Raw genomic sequence first — 21233 nt, forward strand, 5'->3', positions numbered from 1 at the left:
CACCATGCGAATACTTTCGTCAATATTTTCACCGATACACCTTTTAAGAATATCAACACTTTTACCAATTTCGTCGAATAAGTCGAAATTGCTTGCGATTTGTCCAGACGGTTCGAGACGCTCGTCAGTTTCTGAAAATAAATCTGTGACGTCGAAACTCGTTCCATTAATTACCAGATAAATAAATATCCGTAAACTTTCCCACCGTGCCGACGAACACCGTCCAAGATTTCCCATCCATCATTCTAACAAGGATTCGCGGGCTTGTAAACCAAAAACAAACTTCAACGATCTTCAATTAGCGTCTAGAACTCCAACAACAAATCACCGTGCACGTGACCGGGGTGCAATAGATACAGAATCGATTATCTCGCCATGAAGGTGGCGTCGAAAATCGCCCGTTGCGCCGACCAACTTATTTCCATTTAATTTGGACCGGTTGGATTTTTGCGCGTTTCACGGGATAGGACTACGGAACCGTGGACTGCACAAAGAGGGGAGGAGAAGCGAAATGGGGGAGGGGGTGGGTAGGTACATTCACAGCACCACCGTCGAATATCGATCGTCCCACTTGTCAATTCGAGCATAAAGCGATATACATATTTGAAAACAGTCCGTTGTAAATATCAAGAGCGTTCCGTGTCGACCTAACCGACCCCCTTACGCAACCGAAGGGATGGAAATTATAAGTGTGCTGAATCTGATCTTAATAGTACAAACAAAAATTTTGAATGTTCATTTCCTTTAGTTATTTTTCAATGATATCTAGTATTAGTATCCGCGTAGTAGAGTGACGAATTCTATCCATGGGGTCCGGTTACGCCCACCACGGCATCTAGCCACGCCCACATTAGTGCATAGCCACGCCTACATTAGTGCATAGCCACGCCTACCAGTCTGTGTGCCACTTGCGAAAGTATAGACGATGGTCCTTTTAACCAAAGGAGAAAATTTGCTTTTCGTTTAATAATACAATAGGCAAAAAGGTATTCTGAAAATAGTTAACAACTACTGTCTGTATTTGGGAGCGATGCTGCCAAATAATGGTCGTTAACATTTCACGACGGGGCGCTACGAAAATAACTTTGCTCACTGCGAGTCTCAACCTCCAATCCCGGTCGGTCTAAACAATCGACGTGGCGGAAATAAAGAATGAGCCTGGCCTGATTTCCCGTAACACGAAGAGAAGCTAACTCCAACAGCCTCGAATTAATTTATTCGTATCTAAATAAAAAATCGAGAAGTGAAAATTACCAAAAACAATGGCTCGTCGAATAATTGATTATACAGCGCCGCGTAACAATTGTCTACGAGTCCCTTGACACGGAATTTCGCTTAAACAATTACGAATCGCGCAGGACCGTCCGATTTATTGTGAAAATGTATGAATAATCCGACAATGCCATCCTCATGGGGCTCTTGAACCGTAATTTATCAACGTCCACCGTCGAGGGCTTTGCTAATTGTCGCGGAATTCAAAATTCGCGCCCCTTCCCCTCAAGGATGAACTAAAAGGAAGTACCGTGGAAAAAATGTTTCAAATCAAATTTAACAAGTGAACGATATTAAACGTTATCGATTATCGGTTGATGTACGCAGATATATTTTAGTAGTTTAGCTACGCCCATCGTAGTGTCTGGCTACGCCCACTATAGCCTCTAGCCACGCCCCTTTCAGAGACTGTATTCGAGTGACTGTATTCGAAAAAGCAGCGAGCTATTCTTCTCCGTGCGAGAGTCACAAGTTCTTGTTTACGTAAGTCGAAACAACTTCCCACGATAAAGCTGCAACCACAAACGATCTGAGAATAAATGTACGTCGTCGGTAACTGTCACCCTGACCTTCCACGGCCACCCAACCCTTCGGTTTCATTCTGCTAACCACCATTCAACCCGAATGCTGGCGATGATGCGGGATCGCGCGAGGTCAAGGCCATCGGTCGAGACACAGGAAATCTTATGGCTGATCTATGCGATGCGTTACTACTGACGACCTCCATTCTCGGTTGCCGACGGATTCGAGACCGTTAGAGTTCCCGTACAAATGACAAAATCGATTCAAGAATTCGCGAAATTTCAAAGTTATGCTCGCTCTACTCTACTGTAGAGAGTAAACAAAATTCAGAGCCATAAATCTCTGACACCCTGACGCTACTCTTTAATTCGTTATCTCCGCTACGAAAGTATATCGACGACCGTCTTAAACCCATCGCTACCATTTAATCTTCCGCTGCTTTGGCACATTTTTCACGTCGAACTAAATTCGAGAGAAAAACCGAATTACGTAGAAAATTTGCAATGAAAACAAAAAGAAAAAAAAAAAGAAAGAAAACTCGATATCCAGCGGTGTTTATCCTCTATCGACTCCCCTCGCCCCACTCCTTTCCGCGATTTGTCGCCCTTGCCAGAACGAAATGCCAGCGATGACAGGGTGCGTTTAAGGGTCAAGGTCAGCTGGTCGGCAAATTCTCTGCGCACCGGGGGGGGAGGGGGAGGGGAGGGGCAGGGGAGGGGATGCTTGCAGTCGATTCGTAATTTCGTTGCAACTGCAGTTGAACAGGCACGCTCGTAAATTTCCGACACGTACCAAGCTGTTATTAATGACCGGTCATTAAAGGCGACGCAGAATCAAGCTAGGATCCTTTTCTGTTTACCGTTGTCAGCCGCTCTCCGTTCTTTTTACGGCTGGTTCGCGGCCACGTTTTGTTTATTCGTTCGCTCGCCTCGTAATAGTCGCACATTCGCAGATCACGGTAAGAAGATTCACCTAATGACAACCGTGATTGACGACCTTTCGCGCTATTACAAAATCAATGCTCTCGAATCAATGCTCTGCGTGAATTTTGTATCAGGCGCGAGAAGCTACGTATCGTACCAGGGTATTATACACTTATTTCAAGGTAATTGCTGTTGAGGTGTATAGATGGTGCGAAACTTTGACAAAAAATATTCCGATAGGGGAGAAATTTTGCACCGGTTCTCTTAGTTTGGCATTATAGTTGAAAAGCCTGTGACGATTCTACTTACGTCATTTTAAAATGAATATAAGCAATTTTTTTTTTTTTTTATGAAAGTATGATGGGTGAAGATCACAAGGATGCAAAAGAAACAAAATGAAGTTGCGTCGATTTGAAATAGCTAATTTTTTGTACAGTGATTAATCGCATGTTAGCGTATAACAAGAAAAATTATTGCCAGATGTTTTGTGTGGAACATAACTGGTGCCAGACGATTAAGCTTTGAAGAATTTCATACAATGGACAATAAACGATATACTATTTTCACTCATTTTAATTTAGGAAAATAATAAAGAAATTTATTCGCTTATAATGAATTATCCACGAATTCATCGCGTAAAATGGAGCACGACGATGATGTCCTTGGAGAAGTTTAAACGAAAACTGTTTGCATAAATTGTAACAACGTCTTCGTTGTACAACAATTTGCGACACGCGCGGAAATCACTCGAAGCGCACGCAATCTATTCGAACTAAAACGAACATTTTTTGCTAACGCTTTAAATTGAACAAAGTTAACGGTTTGCCATTAAAAGTTTCGTCCTCGGTTGCTTTGACTAATGCGAAATTCTGTAATTAAAACCTTGAATTCTTCTCCCAAAAATTGTAATATAATATTTGAAACACGGAGTGATAATTTTAATTTCGTTATGCATCAAAGTGCGCCATACGTCAAAATTGAAAATTCGAGAGCGAATAAAAAAAAAACTGGAAAGGGGAGATTGGGTAAAAAAGGAAGATTGCAAAAAAAAGGGAACAGGAGAGACAAAGCGCGGCAAGTGGCAATACAAACTTTTCGAGGCGAGCATTCTGCAATCGCGGTTTTAATGGTTGCGCAATCGAGCGTACGAGTTTATACTAATGCTTTTTTCGTTCGACCAACCTTTCGATACGTTGAACAATACTCGCGTTTGATCGGCGAATATTTGACGCGGTCGTTTTGTGCGATCGTGTCAACGAATGGCGGGCGTTTCGGCCGACTCTCGCTTTCTACGCCCGTCGGACACAAAACAATCTACGCTGAAAGCGATTTTGTACGCGTTTATGCTGGAGGGGCTTCCACCATTGAAGTACTCGCGCAGCTTGTTTCAACTTTCAACGCTTTGACTCGCCGATCGTGACGGACGAATCAATCACTCGAATTCTTTGTTCAACGCTGCGGATTTTCAAGGTAATGGTTCGGTCTGTGTTACATTTATCGACGCTTTTTTCTCGCGTACAGTGGAGTAAAGATAAGTGCAAGAAAATCGGAACCTGTACTCTTTTTTTCGGTACATTTACAAAACCACCGCGGGCGTAAAAGTTAAAATATTGCACCCAATATTGCATTTATCCAATAAATCCTGTCTCGGACTTAATCAGTCTTCACTGTATACGAACTCTACGATAAACGCACAAGTTCAGTCCCGAGCTTGTGCATTTAAGGAGACTTTACTATACTGGCAAGCGCGAATTACTACACCAGAGAAACACCTGAGCGTCCAATAAAAGCACACGATTCCCTGTGGAATGTTGAAAATTGTAAACCAAGCGTAGATTAACATTTCGCGATCCCGTATCCACGGCTGTCGGAATCGATCAATTTTTTCCATCCCCCTGTAATCGCCGGAAGCCATACCGAACCGATTATTGTTCCCATCCGTGCCGTCGAAAATAGCCGAAAACCGCCATTTTATCACGAGACCGCGAAATCCCATTTGATCGGTTCGACCGTATCGACCGCTTTTCAATCCCCCGCCCTTAATTGTAAACCGCAACGACTGCATCTCAAAATGCGATCGTCGTCGGACCGTCCGGAGTTTGTACGTATTTTTCGAGTGCTCGGACAGGACTGAAAAATACCAGCCAACTTTCTTTTGGAGATAGTCCAGCCGTTCTCTCTCAACGGCACTTGACGTATCGTAGACCGACACTCGGCGCAGGGGCTTATACGGGAAATGTCACAGGGTGGTTTCCTCGAACAAAGGGCTTCCTATGCCATGTCTCTGGAGAGCTCGCTTACAGGGTAATTGCATCAGACTCGTAAGCGTTACATAATGAGGAAACCAACCCAAATTCTCATTGATTTTAACTCTGTGTAAAGGCTCACCGGTACTTAAAACTTGCTTCGTAAACTCATCGTACGAATTAAATTTGAATTAGGATTTCAAAATACACGAAAAGTGGAACGGGCCAAGTGCAAGCTCAACGATTGCGTCACGATGGAAGATCGACGTTCGACGATCGTTAGTCGAGAACCTAACCCTGTGGTATTTCTCTTGGCGCACCGCGTTCGCTCGCAACGGTCGCGAAAGCTCCGAGCGGTTTCGCGGAATTTAACGCGGAGAATAATGAGAACAGATCCTCGAGTGGACCGAGAGAAACTCGAAAACGCGTTGTTTCCAGCTGGTGAGCAACGCTGATGCGGCGCAACGAAAATTCCAAGAAAACGGGCAACCGTGGAACGATAAGGATTTACAAAGGTAGTCGGAAACTGCATTTTCTTCCAGCATTCTCAGCACGAGCGGCTCCTCCGCGCGCGCGGTATTACAGCTTAACGAGATAAGAGGATTCCGAGGGAGCGTTCACCGCTTCCGCGTTCCGTCGCTCGCCGTGGCAACGGTATTAGAAAGTATGGCGATCACGGCAGCGATATTAGCTCGCCGGGAAATGCGGCTGAAGACCACGGTGACACGCAGGCTCCTAAGACGATTAACCAAGGGGGTGGGGGGATTATGTCTTACGTAACAGAGTTATGCGCGTCAAACCCGCGAATAAGGAGCTGCGATTTTCGAGGTCGTTTTGTCTTTATCCTGTGGTTACCAGCAACTAACTTCCGGTACGAAAAGCGCGCTCCTTGGAGACTAGAGAGAAATTATGGAGAGGAAATTAGGTGGTGAAATATAAAACTGTGTATATATAGCTACGTAAGAACGAAGCAATTATTAAAATTGCACGAATGTCCGAACGGATTCTGGTTAAAAATCTAATTCAATAGGACGCCAAATCCGATTCAGAGAATGTATGACTGTTAATGAAAAATTTTTTGCACCGTCCAGCTCGAAGCTTCGATTAAATTGCGCAATTCAGCTTGCTTCATGGTCCCAGCACAATCACCTCCGACTCCCCGAATTTCATGGAACTACTCCGATAGTGAAATACAATCAATTAACCAGTAAATCGTCGACGTTCCGTTAAAAACTGCGCGCATCTCTACGACCGATTGCTTCCCGAGTCCTGTTTCGCGAATTAAATCGACGTTCGTTCGATTCGTAATTTGTCATCGAGGGTGTAGATCAGGGATTCTTGAACATTTTTCATTCGCGAACCCCATTCATGATTGTGATCTTTTTCGGAATCCAAAAAATATAAAATAAAGGTATATAAATATTTTGTGATGATTTAAAAATTTTTGTGCAATTTTTAATTTCATATTTTTGTATGTTTTCAAACAAATTCTAAAACTATATTTTTTCATTAGTACATATATCATTACATAATCAATAAATCATCATGAAATATTTACGTACCTTTATTTAATGTTTTTTGGGTTGCGAACATTATTGATTAATTATACATATACATATTTGGTTGCGAGCATATTGAATTTGTTTAAAAACATGCAAAAGTATGCAATTAAAAATTGCACGAAAAGTTGTAAAATTATTATGTACCCTATTTGTCATGAAAAGTACATTTTTTGCAATAACATAAAGAAAAGAGAATATTAAATATGTTACATTAAAATCTCGTGATCCCAGGATTTCGCTAAGCGACCCCGTTTGGTTTTCGCGACTCATAGTTTAAGAAGCCTCGGTATAGATTATATGTATATCGCGTTTAAACTTCAACGACTTTCAATTGCGCTTCGTTTTTCCGCGATTTATGCCACGGAAAGCGTAATTTCCTCAAAGGAGGTACTAGTTGGCGACCGCATCTTTAATTAACCCTTTAATAAAAACCCGTCCACGGCTAAGCGGAATTTCAACGGAACCCTTTATCACGCGAGCCTTTATAATCAATTTTAATTAACACCAGCACGGTTTTTATCCCCGAAACCGTCCGCCGATTTCGACATTTTCACCTGACGTCGAATATTCGCGTGGTCGTCGGACCTCGATTAATTACCAGAGCCAAAAATTAATCACTCGGTGGGATGGAATCTGGAAGCGGCTCGATCCGCTTATAATTAATCGCTATTCGTCGATCGATGATTCATGCGTGCCCATTATCGGAAATGTGGTACGAATACCATCTAAAATAACATACTTTGTCACGAGTTCCTGGCAGGTTCCCTGAATTTCCGTATACAGGGTGAGACATCTAACGTCTCCACCTTAAATATATTTGGTGTTTTTCAAGATACGTCGAACATCATAATTGCGATCATTGCAGGTGTCTCAAGAGGTTTGGTTGCATTTAAAAAAATGACATAAAAATAAAAATATTTTTGCCATCGTGTGAGTCCCATTGAACCATTCAACTTTGTCCTTATGATATTCGACGTATCTTTAAAAAGAACAAAGTTATTCGAGGTGCAAACATTAAGTGACTCACCCTGTATACTTGACAAGTTTATATTATTCCGAGTAATGATATCAACTCGAAATAATCGCTAAAGTAATATACATTTGGAAAGTTCTAGGGAGATATACGTAGTTACTCGTGATATTGGATATACGCCGCAGCTGACCATCAACAGTCAGTTTCCCCTTAGTATCTGAAACTACTCACACTATACGTGCAAACCTTGCATCTGCCGCATCCTTCGACGTATTTCGTTACCTCGAAAGGCAAGTCGAGTAAAAATTACTGCGACTGATGAAGCCTTCGAGGAACTATACTAATTTTAAACAATGATTTCATCATCAAAGACCAAAGGTTTGAAAACAGTAGTACGAATCTCGCTGGAGAATTTCTTTTTTTAAATGACGTCCCTCAACTCCCAGCCCTTCCAAATATTAATCTCCTAATGTGAGAATGTACGAAGTATACCATAAATGCACTACTTCAGTCCCGAGTTTGTACATTTATACAGACTTTACTTCCTTTGCTCGGAATTTTCAAACACTCGACTCGGCTCGGCAGACCAACATTACTTGTCTCGATATTCGAGTGGAGTGGTGGAGAATTTCTTTTTTTAAATGTCGCCCCTCGACTCCCAGCCCTTCCAAATATTAATCTCTGTTTCACGCCCAAGTATCGACCTGCTTTCAACCCCTAGAAAGTCCTGGCTCAACAAGTAGCGCCTTGGAAGAAAAGACAAAAGAAACCGTGCACCCCTACAGGTGTTGCCCCAAGAAATAGCTACGAAAAGGCGAGCCAGGCGGTCTGGTGCTTCGTCATCGTGACGCTGCGCGAACTTCACCGACACGCTATAAACGTTCTATGTAGGGCAAAACTCACCAGTCTCAGCCGCCGCTTGGAGTAGCATCTGCTGGTGATGGTGTTGCCTGGTCGACGACCTGTGATGGTGGACACTATTCAGAACTATATTACTGGACGTCCTGCTGAGAGCCTTCCTTTGCCTGACGGCCTCCTTGTAGATCTTATAGTACATCACTATCATCACCAGGCCGGGGATCCAGAAGGACACGCAGGAGCTGATCACCGCGTACGGTCGGTTCACCACAAACGAGCAAACCTAAAACAAAAGCGGGCAATTAGTGTAAACGGATTTAACTGTCGCGTTAATATTAATCTAGGTCCTTTAACATGGTCCGTTTAGTTCTTACTGTTCCCTTTTGTTTACACTTAGGAATTCTAAGAAATGAAACGAAACAAATAGGTCTCTCGTCAGTTCTCAGTCTCCGTTTCCGTTCCTCTTTTACTGCTTACTTTTTACACATAGGAAACAAAGAAAAACTTGAGTAACATGCTCCTTTTCAAAGTCGGTTAAAAACTGACAGTTCGACTGAAACTGAAACTGAACTGAGAACGGACATGACCGTCTAAAGGGATCTGTAAGGGCTCGATTCGTTTCGTAGATGGAAATCGAAAGTCCGCCGACACAACGCGAATTTGTTTCAATAATAATAATCGAGTCTCGAATTTCCATAAACGTTAAGCTAGGTTTTTAATTTAATTTTCTTCTCTCGGCGGAGTTTCCGTCGTGCATGCAGCATTTTTATTAAACCCCTCACCTGCCATAACGAGATGAAGCCTTTCACCGAGCTTACGTAAACTTCATTTCGAAACAATGTATCGTGCTAATCGTAATTTGCATTTAACTTCCGTCAGTTACATCGCGTAATGAACAAGAAGCGGGGCCCGCGGGAGGTGGCTCGATTTAACATAAATTAAAGGAAAACACGAACTTCCGCGAACGGACCAACAACGGTAATTAAAAATGAATTAATCGGGAACGCGAGGCCCTGTCGCGCGCGATGATGAGATATCGATATCTGAATTGGACGGGGTTCGTTTGGAAAAGAAAAAATCGCAATTCCCGCCAGTGGCGTCGCTCGGAAATCATTACGACCGAAATAACTTTAATGGAGTTGAAAACTGTAGCTACGATTTAATTTTGTTTCGCCGGCAAATGGAGCATTGGCTTGGCCCTGTCACGCCAGTTTATTTTTATTACAACAGCCCGAAGACACGTTTTAAATTGGATTCGTCCAGCGAACGATTCTAACGTAACGGACACGAGAACTTGACGTTTCCATCTTGAATACAGGAATCGCGTTCCATTTCGTTAATGAGTGATTCCATTTAAATCGCACAGCCTCGGTCAGCGCAAGTTCGCAAATGCTATTTCAACGGAACGGAAAATATGTTGTCGCGATTGAGAAAATACGTGCGATTAAATTCAATTTTTTTATGGCGTCCACGCGAAGAAAAAGCAGCTCGAGGCCGATTGCAACTGTATGAATATGGAACAATTGATCCTTCGAGATCGAAAATTCAATCCTCCCGTACTAAATTACCATTACTTCTGCATTTACAATGAACCGGGACACCGACGATGGTGTTCTCATGATGCGTCAGACACTATGCATAACCAAATTAACCAATCGTGGAAACAATAGTCCAAGTTACGCGAACGACGTGGAGGACATGATTGGTCGATTTACTGTAACGCGTGCGTATGCAAATCGTCCAAGACCGTTGCGCAAATCGCCTTATCCCTGAGGAATTATTGCCGGAATTTAGAATTCGGTACGCTAGGAGGAACGTTTACCAAGTGGACACAAGACGCGGTGTTGATTTTTCAATAGTTTGCCGACCGGTAGTAATTGGACGCGTTATAAAATTCAAGAATGTCTCTTATTTTGATAACGTAAGTATTATACAATATTTATTTTGTCCATTGAAAATGTGTTCTCATTAATATTTATATATTTCATAATTCGTGTAATTATCAGAGTGTAATGCAACGGTGAAACCTTTTTATTTATAATTTTGTTGTTGTAAAAGTTTTACCATTATATTCCTCACGTTTTTCTGATTACAATGAGACCAAACACGATATAATTCGGACGATATTTACCATGCAATTTTTTCAGTTAGTGTTCTACGATGCACAAGATGTCCCAAAAATGTCAAAATTCAAAATGGCCGATCCAATATGGCAGACATATATATTAAAAAGTTCTTAGATTTTCATGAAACTTGGTATTTACGACTTATTTGAGCCGCAAACTTTGAATCTAATATGAAAATTGCAAAATTCAAAATGCCGGATTCAATATGGCCGATACCTATATTGATAAGTCATTAGATTTTCATGAAACTTGGTATTTACGACTTATTTGAGCTGCAAACTTCGAATCTGATATGAGATTTGCAAAATTCAACATCAAAGAATATACGAAACTCGGACGATCAAACTCCTGGCCTCCCCAACAGGTATACCCCCCTGATGGTGGGGCTGGTGCACTTATCGTAGACAAATTTGTACGTTTAACGAGACAAACCTACCTCCGGATTCTTGACCATGTACTCCAAGTGTTCTTGCGTGGTGTACCAGCCCATGAATATCGGTATGAAGCTGATGAGAGCCGGCAGAGTCCATGCGCTGCCCAGCATGCAGCCGACGGTGCCCTGTCTCATGATGACGGTGTACTCCAGAGGGCTGACGATGGCGTAGTACCTGTCCACGCTGATGCAGCACAGATGAAGGATAGAGGCTGTGGAGAAATATACGTCAAGGGAGTTCCAGACGTCGCACATGAACCGTCCGAACAACCACTTGCCCCCAGACAATTCGGCTGACGCGTTAAACGTCATCGCGCACATAGCCACTAGCAGATCAGCGGCCGCCAGACTGACTACGTAACAGTTCGTCACCACACGTAGCCTTCTGTGTCTCCTGACGCTGGCGATCACCAACGCGTTTCCTAGCATTGCCGTCGTGATTATGCTACCCATGATTATCCCCTTGATCACCACCACGAACACGTTCACGTTCTCAGGAAGGTTCTCGACCGTGGGATTCTCCACCGGCACAGACGTCACGTTGTTGGCGGCTGTGCTGGAGGGGCTGCTGGTGTTGCTCGAGGTAGTCGGAGTTGGGTCCACTCGGTTGGGAAGGCTCGTCGTCACCGCCGCCATTACGTTCAACATGGTGGACGAGGTCTCGGATGATCCTCGAATGGTTTACTCTGTCATGACTGCGGGGTACCCTTGACCACGGTGATCATGGTTGGCACTCACCTCTAATGGTACGTTTAGAGGGTGATAGAAGCCCTGAATTTTTTCACCGACTTGATGGTATCCCGCTGGACACCTTTTGCAGACTTCGTCCTCCTTTTTCTAAAGTCCTGATTAGCTTCCTATGGCTCCCTATGCCTCGTACTTATGGCTTTCTATACTCTGATCCGTGACGAGGTCTTCAGCAATATCCGAGGTACTTTTTCATGGACAGAAAGCGGTCATCTCGGGCCCTCAAGTGAGGCCTTCTTTGAAAGTTAGTTCCGATGCACTTGTCAACATGATCGAGGATCGATGCTTGCACCGTCGTGACGATGGTCGATATCTGTGAAACGCCCATTGATGAAGCCGAGATGTGAACGTGACTCAAAGCAAAGCTTGCTCTCGAAGTCGACGAGGAATATCCTGTTTGTATCACTTACACCTCTCTTTCGCGAGAGTTCAACGTTCATCGTTCACTGTAGAAAAACTAGAGTCTCTCCTCTGCGACGTCACCGAATTCGTATTATCCCAGCGCCGGTGTTTATCGATTCGAACAAAACCTATCGAAGGTATTAGCTTAATCCCACTTGCTCCTCGTTCGACGCAGCCCCTGTAATTCAGAGATAGAGGCAATCGATATATTAGAGCGAAGTCTTGTTCTTGCGTTTGTTTACGGGAATCTGGGTAATGCAATTTGTTTGGGGATTACTTGATCGCGTAATACGTGCGCGATCTATTCGAACGCTTCATTCTCAATCGCGTAATTAAACCAGCCAACTAGGTGACTCGAAATCCGAGTTGGACAAATTTCATTTCCAGCGACGAATTTTGTTCCGAATAATGTTACTTGAATAAAAATATGTTCGCAAATTTATTTGAATACATTTCTATTCGAATGACTTTCCACCAATGCTGAAATTACCCCAAGGGATAATGGGGTCCATGTCCGGAATTGTTTCCGATATAAAAATGTAAAAAGCTATTTTACGATGTTAGCGCTTTTTTTCGTGGTATCTTTTGAAGCTCCGGTTCGAGAGGAGTCGAGGTAGCGATCCGAGTAAGGTAATTTCTCAAATTCCACGAAAATTTCTGCCTAGGTAACTAGTTATCGAGCTACAGTGAGCAGACTTGCACCTGTTACGAGTTTAACAATGCTTACGGGGAAATATTAATTACAAGATTCCAGGCGCATAGCGACGAGCGAAGAGATTAAAGGCGCTAGCGTTGCGCGCCGGCAATTGCATCGGTTTTGCAGGCCGCATACATTTTCGGGATGCGGCAATATGTAAAACCGGGAGGCAAGGTAATCCCCAGGGACGCCGTCCAACTGACAGTTCGAACAGGAAACGCTGAAGATCCTCTTTGCTCTGAAATTTAATATTCCGATATTAAAATTTCCCGCGAAACTTTTAGACGACTGCTGACACCTTAAATACGTTTCGTTTATTGCGGACTTTATGCTATTTCGGCTGATTAAACAGAAGATCGGCGCACACGAGATGGCATACTAACTTTCGAATCACTTAAAACTTGAATAAACCCAAACGTACGTTAGATTAGTATCGAAACAATAAAATATCAACAACTTCGAATTCTCTACACAGGAATCCAAGAATATTACTTGCTTCTTCCGAATCGATAAACGAGAAGATTCTAAAATGAAGAGACGGAAAGAATCGCGAAGCCTCGTTCAATCAGCTTTGGCGATGCAGCAGCTACGAAATAACTACTTCGCTCAACAACATGACAAGTTTAGCCTTTGGAGACTCTCAGGAAATAGGATTTCGAGGGATCCAATTCTTTTCTCTTATGCCGCGGCAAGGACATCGCGTATCATATCTGGACATGGAAAGGTCAGTCGGGGAATGGAGGAAGAGAGTCGTCCGGTATCTCCGAAATAGAATTTTTAAAATGTATTTTATTTGACTACTGGCAGACGTTTGTCCGTTATGAAATTTCAGAAAGCATCGGTTCAAAGATCCGCATTCCTCTTTCAAAAATTTTCAACCTAACGGAATTCTAAGCTCGCGTCTATGCGCAGTCTACTCAGACCATAGGCAGCGACGCACAGTAGTCCAGATTACCAAAATTAGAAAGAGCTTTCGGATCGGAAGTGCAAAATTCAAAATGGTGGATCCAATATGGCCGACATGTATATTCAAAAATTATTAGATTCTCATGAAAGTTGGTATGTATGTGTTGCGAAGGCCGCAAACTTCGAATTTGATATCAGAAGCGCGAAATTCAAAATGCCGCATCCAATATGGCCGACATCTATATTATTAAGTCATTAGATTTTCATGAAACTTGGTATTTACGACTTATTTGAGCCGCAAACTTCGAATCTGATATGAAAATTGCAAAATTCAAAATGGCCGATCCAATATGGCCGACATGTACATATATGAAAAACTTATTAGATTGTCATGAAATTTGGTATTTTTTGAGTTATTTGGGACGAAAATTACGAATCTGATATCAGAATTGCAAAATGTATATTAAACATGTATATTAAACATGTATATTAAAAAGCCATTAGATTTTCATGAAACTTGGTATTCATGATTAATTTGAACTGCAAACTTCGAATCTAATATGAGAATTGCAAAATTCAAAATGGCGAATCCAATATGGCCGACATGTATATTAAAAAGCCATTAGATTTTCATATGCAATTGAAACATTTTACCCAAATTTGTTGCAGTTACAACAAACATATTTTGTCCAATACACTACGGCAGTTTACTGATTCCGTGTACTTCAAAAATTGAATTTTGGCCAGGTTTTTCGCGAATTGGACCAATGTGCGACGCTTAGACAGGAAGCTGGCTGAAACTTGATCACCGTCAGTTCCAAGAAGCAGTAGAGACAACCAGGCAGAATTTACCGAAGGAATTATCGCGACAATTAAACAGAACGAGTGGTATCTCGTGGAATTGTACTGCGCACCAGCAGCAAGACTAATCCAAGGGAAAAGGTCCGTAACACTACAGGCAAGTGGAGTTGGCGGTGCTTGAAAACTAAGAACCCGGAGAGGACTAGTTATTCGAACCGTCGTTCCCTTTCCAAGACAGCGGTGCGCTCAGGAGAGATGTTCGGTATTAGTTTGCGATCCTTCTGGTCATAAGTGGCTATAGGCTAAGAGGCTTGTTCCGTGCATGCGCGCTCGATGATACTTGGACAAGATTGACCGTTCATTTGTGGCGACGCCTCTCGTGCTCGCCACTAGAGGGCAACAGACCGCGATCCCTTTTCCGCAAGTGCTCCTTTGATGGAGCGTAGGCGATAGATCTGCAACCCTCGAAACCCCTGCATCCTACACGATCTTGGATCGACCTCTGAGTAAAGTCTCCATTAATGCACAAACTCGGGACTGAACTAGTGCATTTATGGTGGACTTTTTACATTCTACCATTATATTCCTGGCGTTTTCCTAATTAAAATGAGACCAAACACGATATAATTCGGACGATATTTACCATGCTTTTTTTTAGTTAGTGTTCTACGATATATGATACATAATAAATTGTTAGAAGTAAATATGTTGCGAATTACGTCGTGTTTGGTCTCATTTTAATCAGAAGAATGTCAGGAATATAATGGTAAAAGTTTTACAACAAATAAGTTAATAATAACAAAATTTTCATCGTTGTATTAAATTCTCTTATTGAGTAACCCGATCCCAGATCATGTTACACTGCTCGGCGATCGAACTTCTAGTTCCATGCGTTCGATTTTACTAGTGACAAATGACAAAGCACATTATCTACTAAACACATGGCCTGCTTCAGCCATTTAGCTATCTCTAATTTCCTAACACCAGAAAATTACGATGCTCACGAGCTTCGTTGCTTTTTACAGCACGTGATTCGAGCTCCCTTATCCAACATTAATTCGCACAGATCCGAAAGAAAAATGGAGGACAGTGTTGCGAGAACCGTGTTCGATAAGCTTCCGAACAACAGCAGCCGCGAAACAAATGCGTCGTTCAACAGCCTGACAAGTTCATCCTCCGCGGACTTCCGTTACAAATTGCATCGATGACAAATCGCCTCATCTCGCGGCTTCTTTCTCCCTCCCGGTAACCCAGAAGAAAAAGTTTGCACTCCCGTCGCGTCGTAGCTTCTACTTAAAAAGTGATTGCACGAAGATGAACCTATTTGCGAAGATTACAAGAGGCTCGCGAAATTACGCGGCGTGACGGTGAAATACTTTCCGCGGCGGTTCGGGTAGAAGGCGAAGTGGCCGCGTCGCTGCATGTCAGCGAGCATAATGAAAGAGCCAGGGAATTCTGGAGCTGCGCCGGGTTCTCAGGCCTTTAATTACAACGCCTTCGTAGCCGCGGAACGGCGAGTGGGACCGTATTAAAATGGAAAAGGGGGTTAACATCGTCTTCGAACGAATATTTAGCGCGGCTGGAAAAAGGATTCATCCGACGCGACGTTGCTATGATGCATATCTCGGCCCGGAGCCTTTCCGCGGGGTTTCAAACGTTTAGGAATTCGTACTGACGCGTTGAAATTGCGGTTAACCTAGCATGAAATGCGCTGTTTGCTCGCGAGTGGTTGCAATTTGTTTTCACGGAAATCAAATAAGCATTCTTGCGACCTATTCGAAGCGCATACGCGAACGACCCCAGGGGCACGCTTCCAGAAGCGCGAGTATCATAGGCATAGCCGCGGTTCTGTCCGAGCGACCTCTTAATCGCAAAAATCCAACGACCGTCTCCGGTCGGTTCCCGAACAGTCGTTCCCAGCGAAACGCAGCCGCCGGAGGCGCAGGGAAAGTTTCAACGCTTTGGCGCGTAAGCCGCGCGAAATTCAATCTCGCCGGCGAAGGATCAGCCCGGAGTTGGAGTCCCCAGAGCAGGGAAAGCTGGTCGCCCACACGCCACGCGAACGTCGGGAAAGGAAGGAGAAGGAATGTGTGTCAATCGATAGACGTTATTCGGAGTATAAAACACGCGGAATGGATGTGGAACAATTTCACCGGCGGCTACGTTTCCGTGTTACAATTTCCATCGTACCGGCCGTCGGCGTCCTTTCTTAGATCCCAGACTCTACGGTCCATCCCTTTCCACCCTGGAATCTTCCAGTTTACGTTTCTCCCGGGGCCATTCCCCGTGCTTGGACGCCGTCGGATCCGATCGTCGAGACATCGTCCGGAATTTTAGGAAACTGAATTTCCAAACCCCCTCCGCCAGAAACGAATTGTCCGCTCGTTTCCTTTACTGCAGTCTCCCGGTTTCATGACGCTACGGACGGACATTTTTTTGCCGGAATAAGACTTTGGCCGCTTTGTAGGATTCCGCGCTGCTCTATCGGACGGAAAATCGCGAGAAAATGACTGGATCTCGGGCCGAGCGAGTCCACGCGGCTAGAGGCAAGATAACTGCGGTCTGGAAACCTTGAAACTTGTTCGAACCTCTACGATTCGTTAATTTTTCAGAAAGTTTTTCCGGTAGCTTCGACCCACACTTTTCCTTTTTCATTTTGTTTATTTATAAAACACAGAACTACTACTCAAACTCGATACTTTCAGTCGCGTTAAACCAACCGCGCGAACGTAATTAGCTAATGAAACGAAGGTGTCGGTTTTAATTCGAATAACGAGACAGCGGTCACGTGACCAAATCGTTTCCGTTCCACTTACGCACGCGTAAAGGGCGCAATTTATGTTCCGCTACCATTTTCTTCTCTTTTTCTTTCGCGAAAAGTGAGTCGCGCGACGTTTGGACGGACTGTACACGATGTTAATTAACGGCGACCTACCGAAATTCAATTTCAATTTTACAGCACCCGAGACCCAAGCAATTTACTTTAGCACGCGGGAAAACGAACGAGCCAACAGTTTCGTTTAATTAGTTCAAGATAAGTAAAATTAATTACAACGTTTTCTCCGTTATTATTTGTTTTTTTTCTTTCTTTTAGCGCTAAAAGAAAAGCAAGCGGCCAGTCAAGCCAGGCAACGATGAAGAGAAATTCTCTTCGTAAATTTATTTTTACTTGGAATTGTTAACCGCGTGGCGCGTTAGCGTGACTTTCAAGTTAACGCGAGACATGTTCACGTGCTTAAATAAAATAAAACCCCGAAGAAACGGCGACACGTACGATTAATAATTGTGCGTTGAAATTGTTTTCTCTCGCGGTGCAACTTTCATACAACCGTTCCGAAGCCAATGCGATGTAAATTATGGAATCTAGGAAAATATCTTTACAATTTTCGAGAGTCCGCTGATTTATTCTCTCGTTCTGTTTAAATGCTAGACTCCGGTGTTTCGTGTGAAATATTTATCCCAATGGAATACGAAAAGTTCCGTAGAAACCGTTTCAGACCGAGGAAAAGACAGAGTTGAACATTATTTAAATGAATTCTTATCGAAGCAATTATTTAAATGAGAAGTTATTCATCATTTCGCTTGTTATTTATTATTTATTATTTATTATTCCAATAGAAATTATTTAAACCCCTGGGAAGGGCTACTGATCCATTTCCAAGAAATAAATATTAATAATAGAATCGTCATAATAAAAGGTGCGAACATATATACAGCGAAACACAATGGGAAGTTATTTAAATTCACTCGTAATATTATTTTTAACGGAAAATGAAATAAAAACGGGATTAAAACCTGCTCCTACATCTGTTCAACCGAACTTTAATTTATATTTTCCGATTTGTATGTCCCGTATTAATTTAATTGGCTTCAAACTCTTGATGGAAGTACTCAAAGGAAAAGCCACTCAAAGGCTGCAACTAAAAAGCTGTGTTTATGCATACATCCACGAATGCAGAAAAGTACACATTGGTCGAGTATTATATTCTTCTCTAGCAAAAGCGACGGTAGAAATACCAAAGCAATTTCTAGACATTTCCAGGTCACGAGAAATAAACATATTTCCTACAAAGCAACGAATTTCGTTCAGATTTCCAAAAGTGTCTCGTTATCACGAAATCTGCCTAAAGTAACGAATTCCAAGAAAGTCGAGACCCTTAAGAAATCTCCCTAGTTTGACGGTTTCGAAAAATCGATTTCTTGTAATTGCATTTTCTAAGTTTGTTTCAGATGACTACGACAGCTGCAATCATGATGGCCAGCAACAAGCGTTTTTTTTCCGAGCCCTCTTTACAATCGTAACAACTTAAAATATATTTATTATTACGGCTTTCAAAAATTTGAGCAGAGTGTTTGAATGTTATTTAATGAACGCTTAAAACTTGAAATCGTTAAATGAAGTACTTTCCTTTGAAAAAAATCCCGAAAATTGCTTTATTTTTCGAGACCCCTTAAGGAGGCTCTACAGTTACGCTGTAAGTCAATATACAGGGTGTCCCAAAACTCGGGGAAGAGTCGGAAATGGGGGGTAGCTGAGACGATTCTGAACAACAATTTCCTTTGCAAAAATGTCGGATGGGGCTTCGTTAAAGAGATATTAAGAGAAAACCCCGACCAATCAGAGCGCGCGTAGACCGTTCGAGCGGCCGCGGTAGCGAAGGCTACACGCTAGGTCGATGCTTCGATGCACGTCGAGTCACTTGTTCGCGTGCAAGCGCGGCCGCCAGCGCGTAGCCTACGCTACCGCGGCCGCTCCAACGGTCTACGCGCGCTCTGATTGGTCGGGGTTTTCTCTTAATATCTCTTTAACGAAGCCCCATCCGACATTTTTGCAAAGGAAATTGTTGTTCAGAGTCGTCTCAACTACCCCCCCCCATTTCCAACTCCTCCCCGACTTTTGGGACACCCTGTAGAGTTACTATTGTTGCTTGATTCACGTAGTAGTCAATCTAGCATAGTATTTAGAATATTACAATGATTCGCAATTTTATATCAAAATAAACAAAAATTATGTTAAACATTGATTTTTAGTCGTTATTATATCTATTATATTCATATTATTTCATAAAGTAATATAAATCAATTATTTTCAGACAAACTACAGTACTGTTTCTATTTGAACGCGCGTTTTCTAACCTCTCGTACAGCGTGCCAGATCTCTTATACTATGTCAATAGCAGAAGACACAACGCATTATCTTAGTATTCTTTAATTTATTATTAATACTACAAGTACCCTCGGAATATTTTGTAAATCAATATATGTTCTTTAGATATTTATCTAGTATGCATAAAATTTTTGATCCAATCTCAGCGTCAATTACTTTGTAGCACGTGATTGAGTGTGTTGAAAACGGATTTTCCCATAAGATTCCACGTTAAAAAGTGAAAAATTGAAACATTTATTTCTTAGCTTTTAGGTACCCTAGCCTTCCCAAAATTTCTATGGGTATTTTTGGGATAAAATCTAACCCGTATACAAATTTTTATAATTTTCTTGGATTTATTTCTATTTGCACAAGAGCCTCCTTAAAGATCGACGCGACTCTGCCGCCGACGGCGAAAAATTCGAAACCGTCACGATAATCGAGATACGTGATTGTTACGACAAGAAAGAAACGAAATATTTGGATAAACTATTTCTCTAAATATTCTTTGTTCACCGAGAAAAATTAGTGGACACAACTACTGGAAAGTTTATCACCCGACTCTAATTACAGTCGGCAATTAGCACACTCGCCGCTGCGGGGCACGTAACGCCTACCGGCTATGAAATGAACCGGAACAATTACCAATTGGACTGATGCTGTTTTGCACCCCTTATTCCCTTGATTGTACCCGTGAAGTAATCGAAATTCGGTCATCCGTGGAATATTATCGAAGCCACTCGCTGCTCCAGCCATTTCGAAACCGTTACAATTATACCAAACTATTTTTCCAATTTCATCCCTTTGTCACGTTACCGAAACTGTTACTCCGAAACAATTCTCCCGTTAGACGAAGTTATTAAAAAAAAAAAGTAGTTTAATATCCGAAGAATTAGTTATATACGTCGGAATCTCAGAGCGTTACTTTTTCCCGCCATTTTGGTAACACGGGCCCCGACGTATCAAAGAATTTTTACGTAATTGTTTCTGTTAATTTCGTGCTTAAAAATTAAATTGAAAGGCTAGGATTGAAATGAACAAATAAAGATTGATGTATCGACTCACCAATGCTGCAACTCCATTCCTTCTTCTTATCCACGAGAAGCCATGCCGAACGTCAGCTTCTCGATATCCCCACAGGACCATCTGCTTCGATGCGTTCACCGTCATTGTCCGCAAAGTTTCGTGGCTGCCTCTTTAGAATTCTTTGCACTAGTTCCACGAATGCCTTCTTTTCGCTCACAACGGACATACACACACCGATATTTCCCAAAATTGTGCTAAATTAAACTATTCGCGAGAGAATGATTCCAACATGGCTACCACAACCCCGCAATCGACCGACTGATCCATTGCTAGCGTCCGGAGCATGCGCACCTGATTGCCGCTAGGCGTAGTAATCGGTGTCGATTGCCCAATCAATTATTTGCATCATTTATAATTGAGACTTGCAAGCATCAATAACGATATATTTTTGTCAATAAAAGCGACTAACTATTAGCAACAGATTATTTTTATCCTTGATATCGAGCCACGATAATAATTAGTGCAATACGAAGTACTAATTGTTTGATCGATTGAGATTACTACGCCGGAGGCCTGAGATTACTACGCCTAGC

At 42.5% G+C, this 21233-nt stretch overlaps 1 protein-coding gene across 4 annotated transcripts in view; it reads right to left on the reverse strand.

Annotated features, from left to right (window-relative positions):
• The window catches only part of LOC128892809 (octopamine receptor beta-3R-like), a 100180-nt gene that overhangs the window by 74022 nt on the left and 4925 nt on the right, over positions 1-21233 (reverse strand). For 2 of the 4 annotated variants that reach the window (XM_054153365.1, XM_054153389.1), the window contains exons 2-3: positions 10919-12242; positions 8402-8639 (exon numbers count right to left, since the gene is read on the reverse strand). In XM_054153365.1, the coding sequence (XP_054009340.1) occupies positions 8402-8639; positions 10919-11563 (883 nt within the window). In that variant the 5' untranslated portion in view covers positions 11564-12242. Of the gene's footprint in view, positions 1-8401; positions 8640-10918; positions 12243-12791; positions 13000-20679; positions 20854-21233 lie in introns of those variants that run through there. The other 2 variants (XM_054153372.1, XM_054153382.1) reach the window with 2 other exon arrangements.

This window comes from Hylaeus anthracinus, unplaced genomic scaffold (assembly GCF_026225885.1).
Source record: "Hylaeus anthracinus isolate JK02 unplaced genomic scaffold, UHH_iyHylAnth1.0_haploid 0, whole genome shotgun sequence".
NCBI classification, from domain to species: domain Eukaryota; kingdom Metazoa; phylum Arthropoda; class Insecta; order Hymenoptera; family Colletidae; genus Hylaeus; species Hylaeus anthracinus.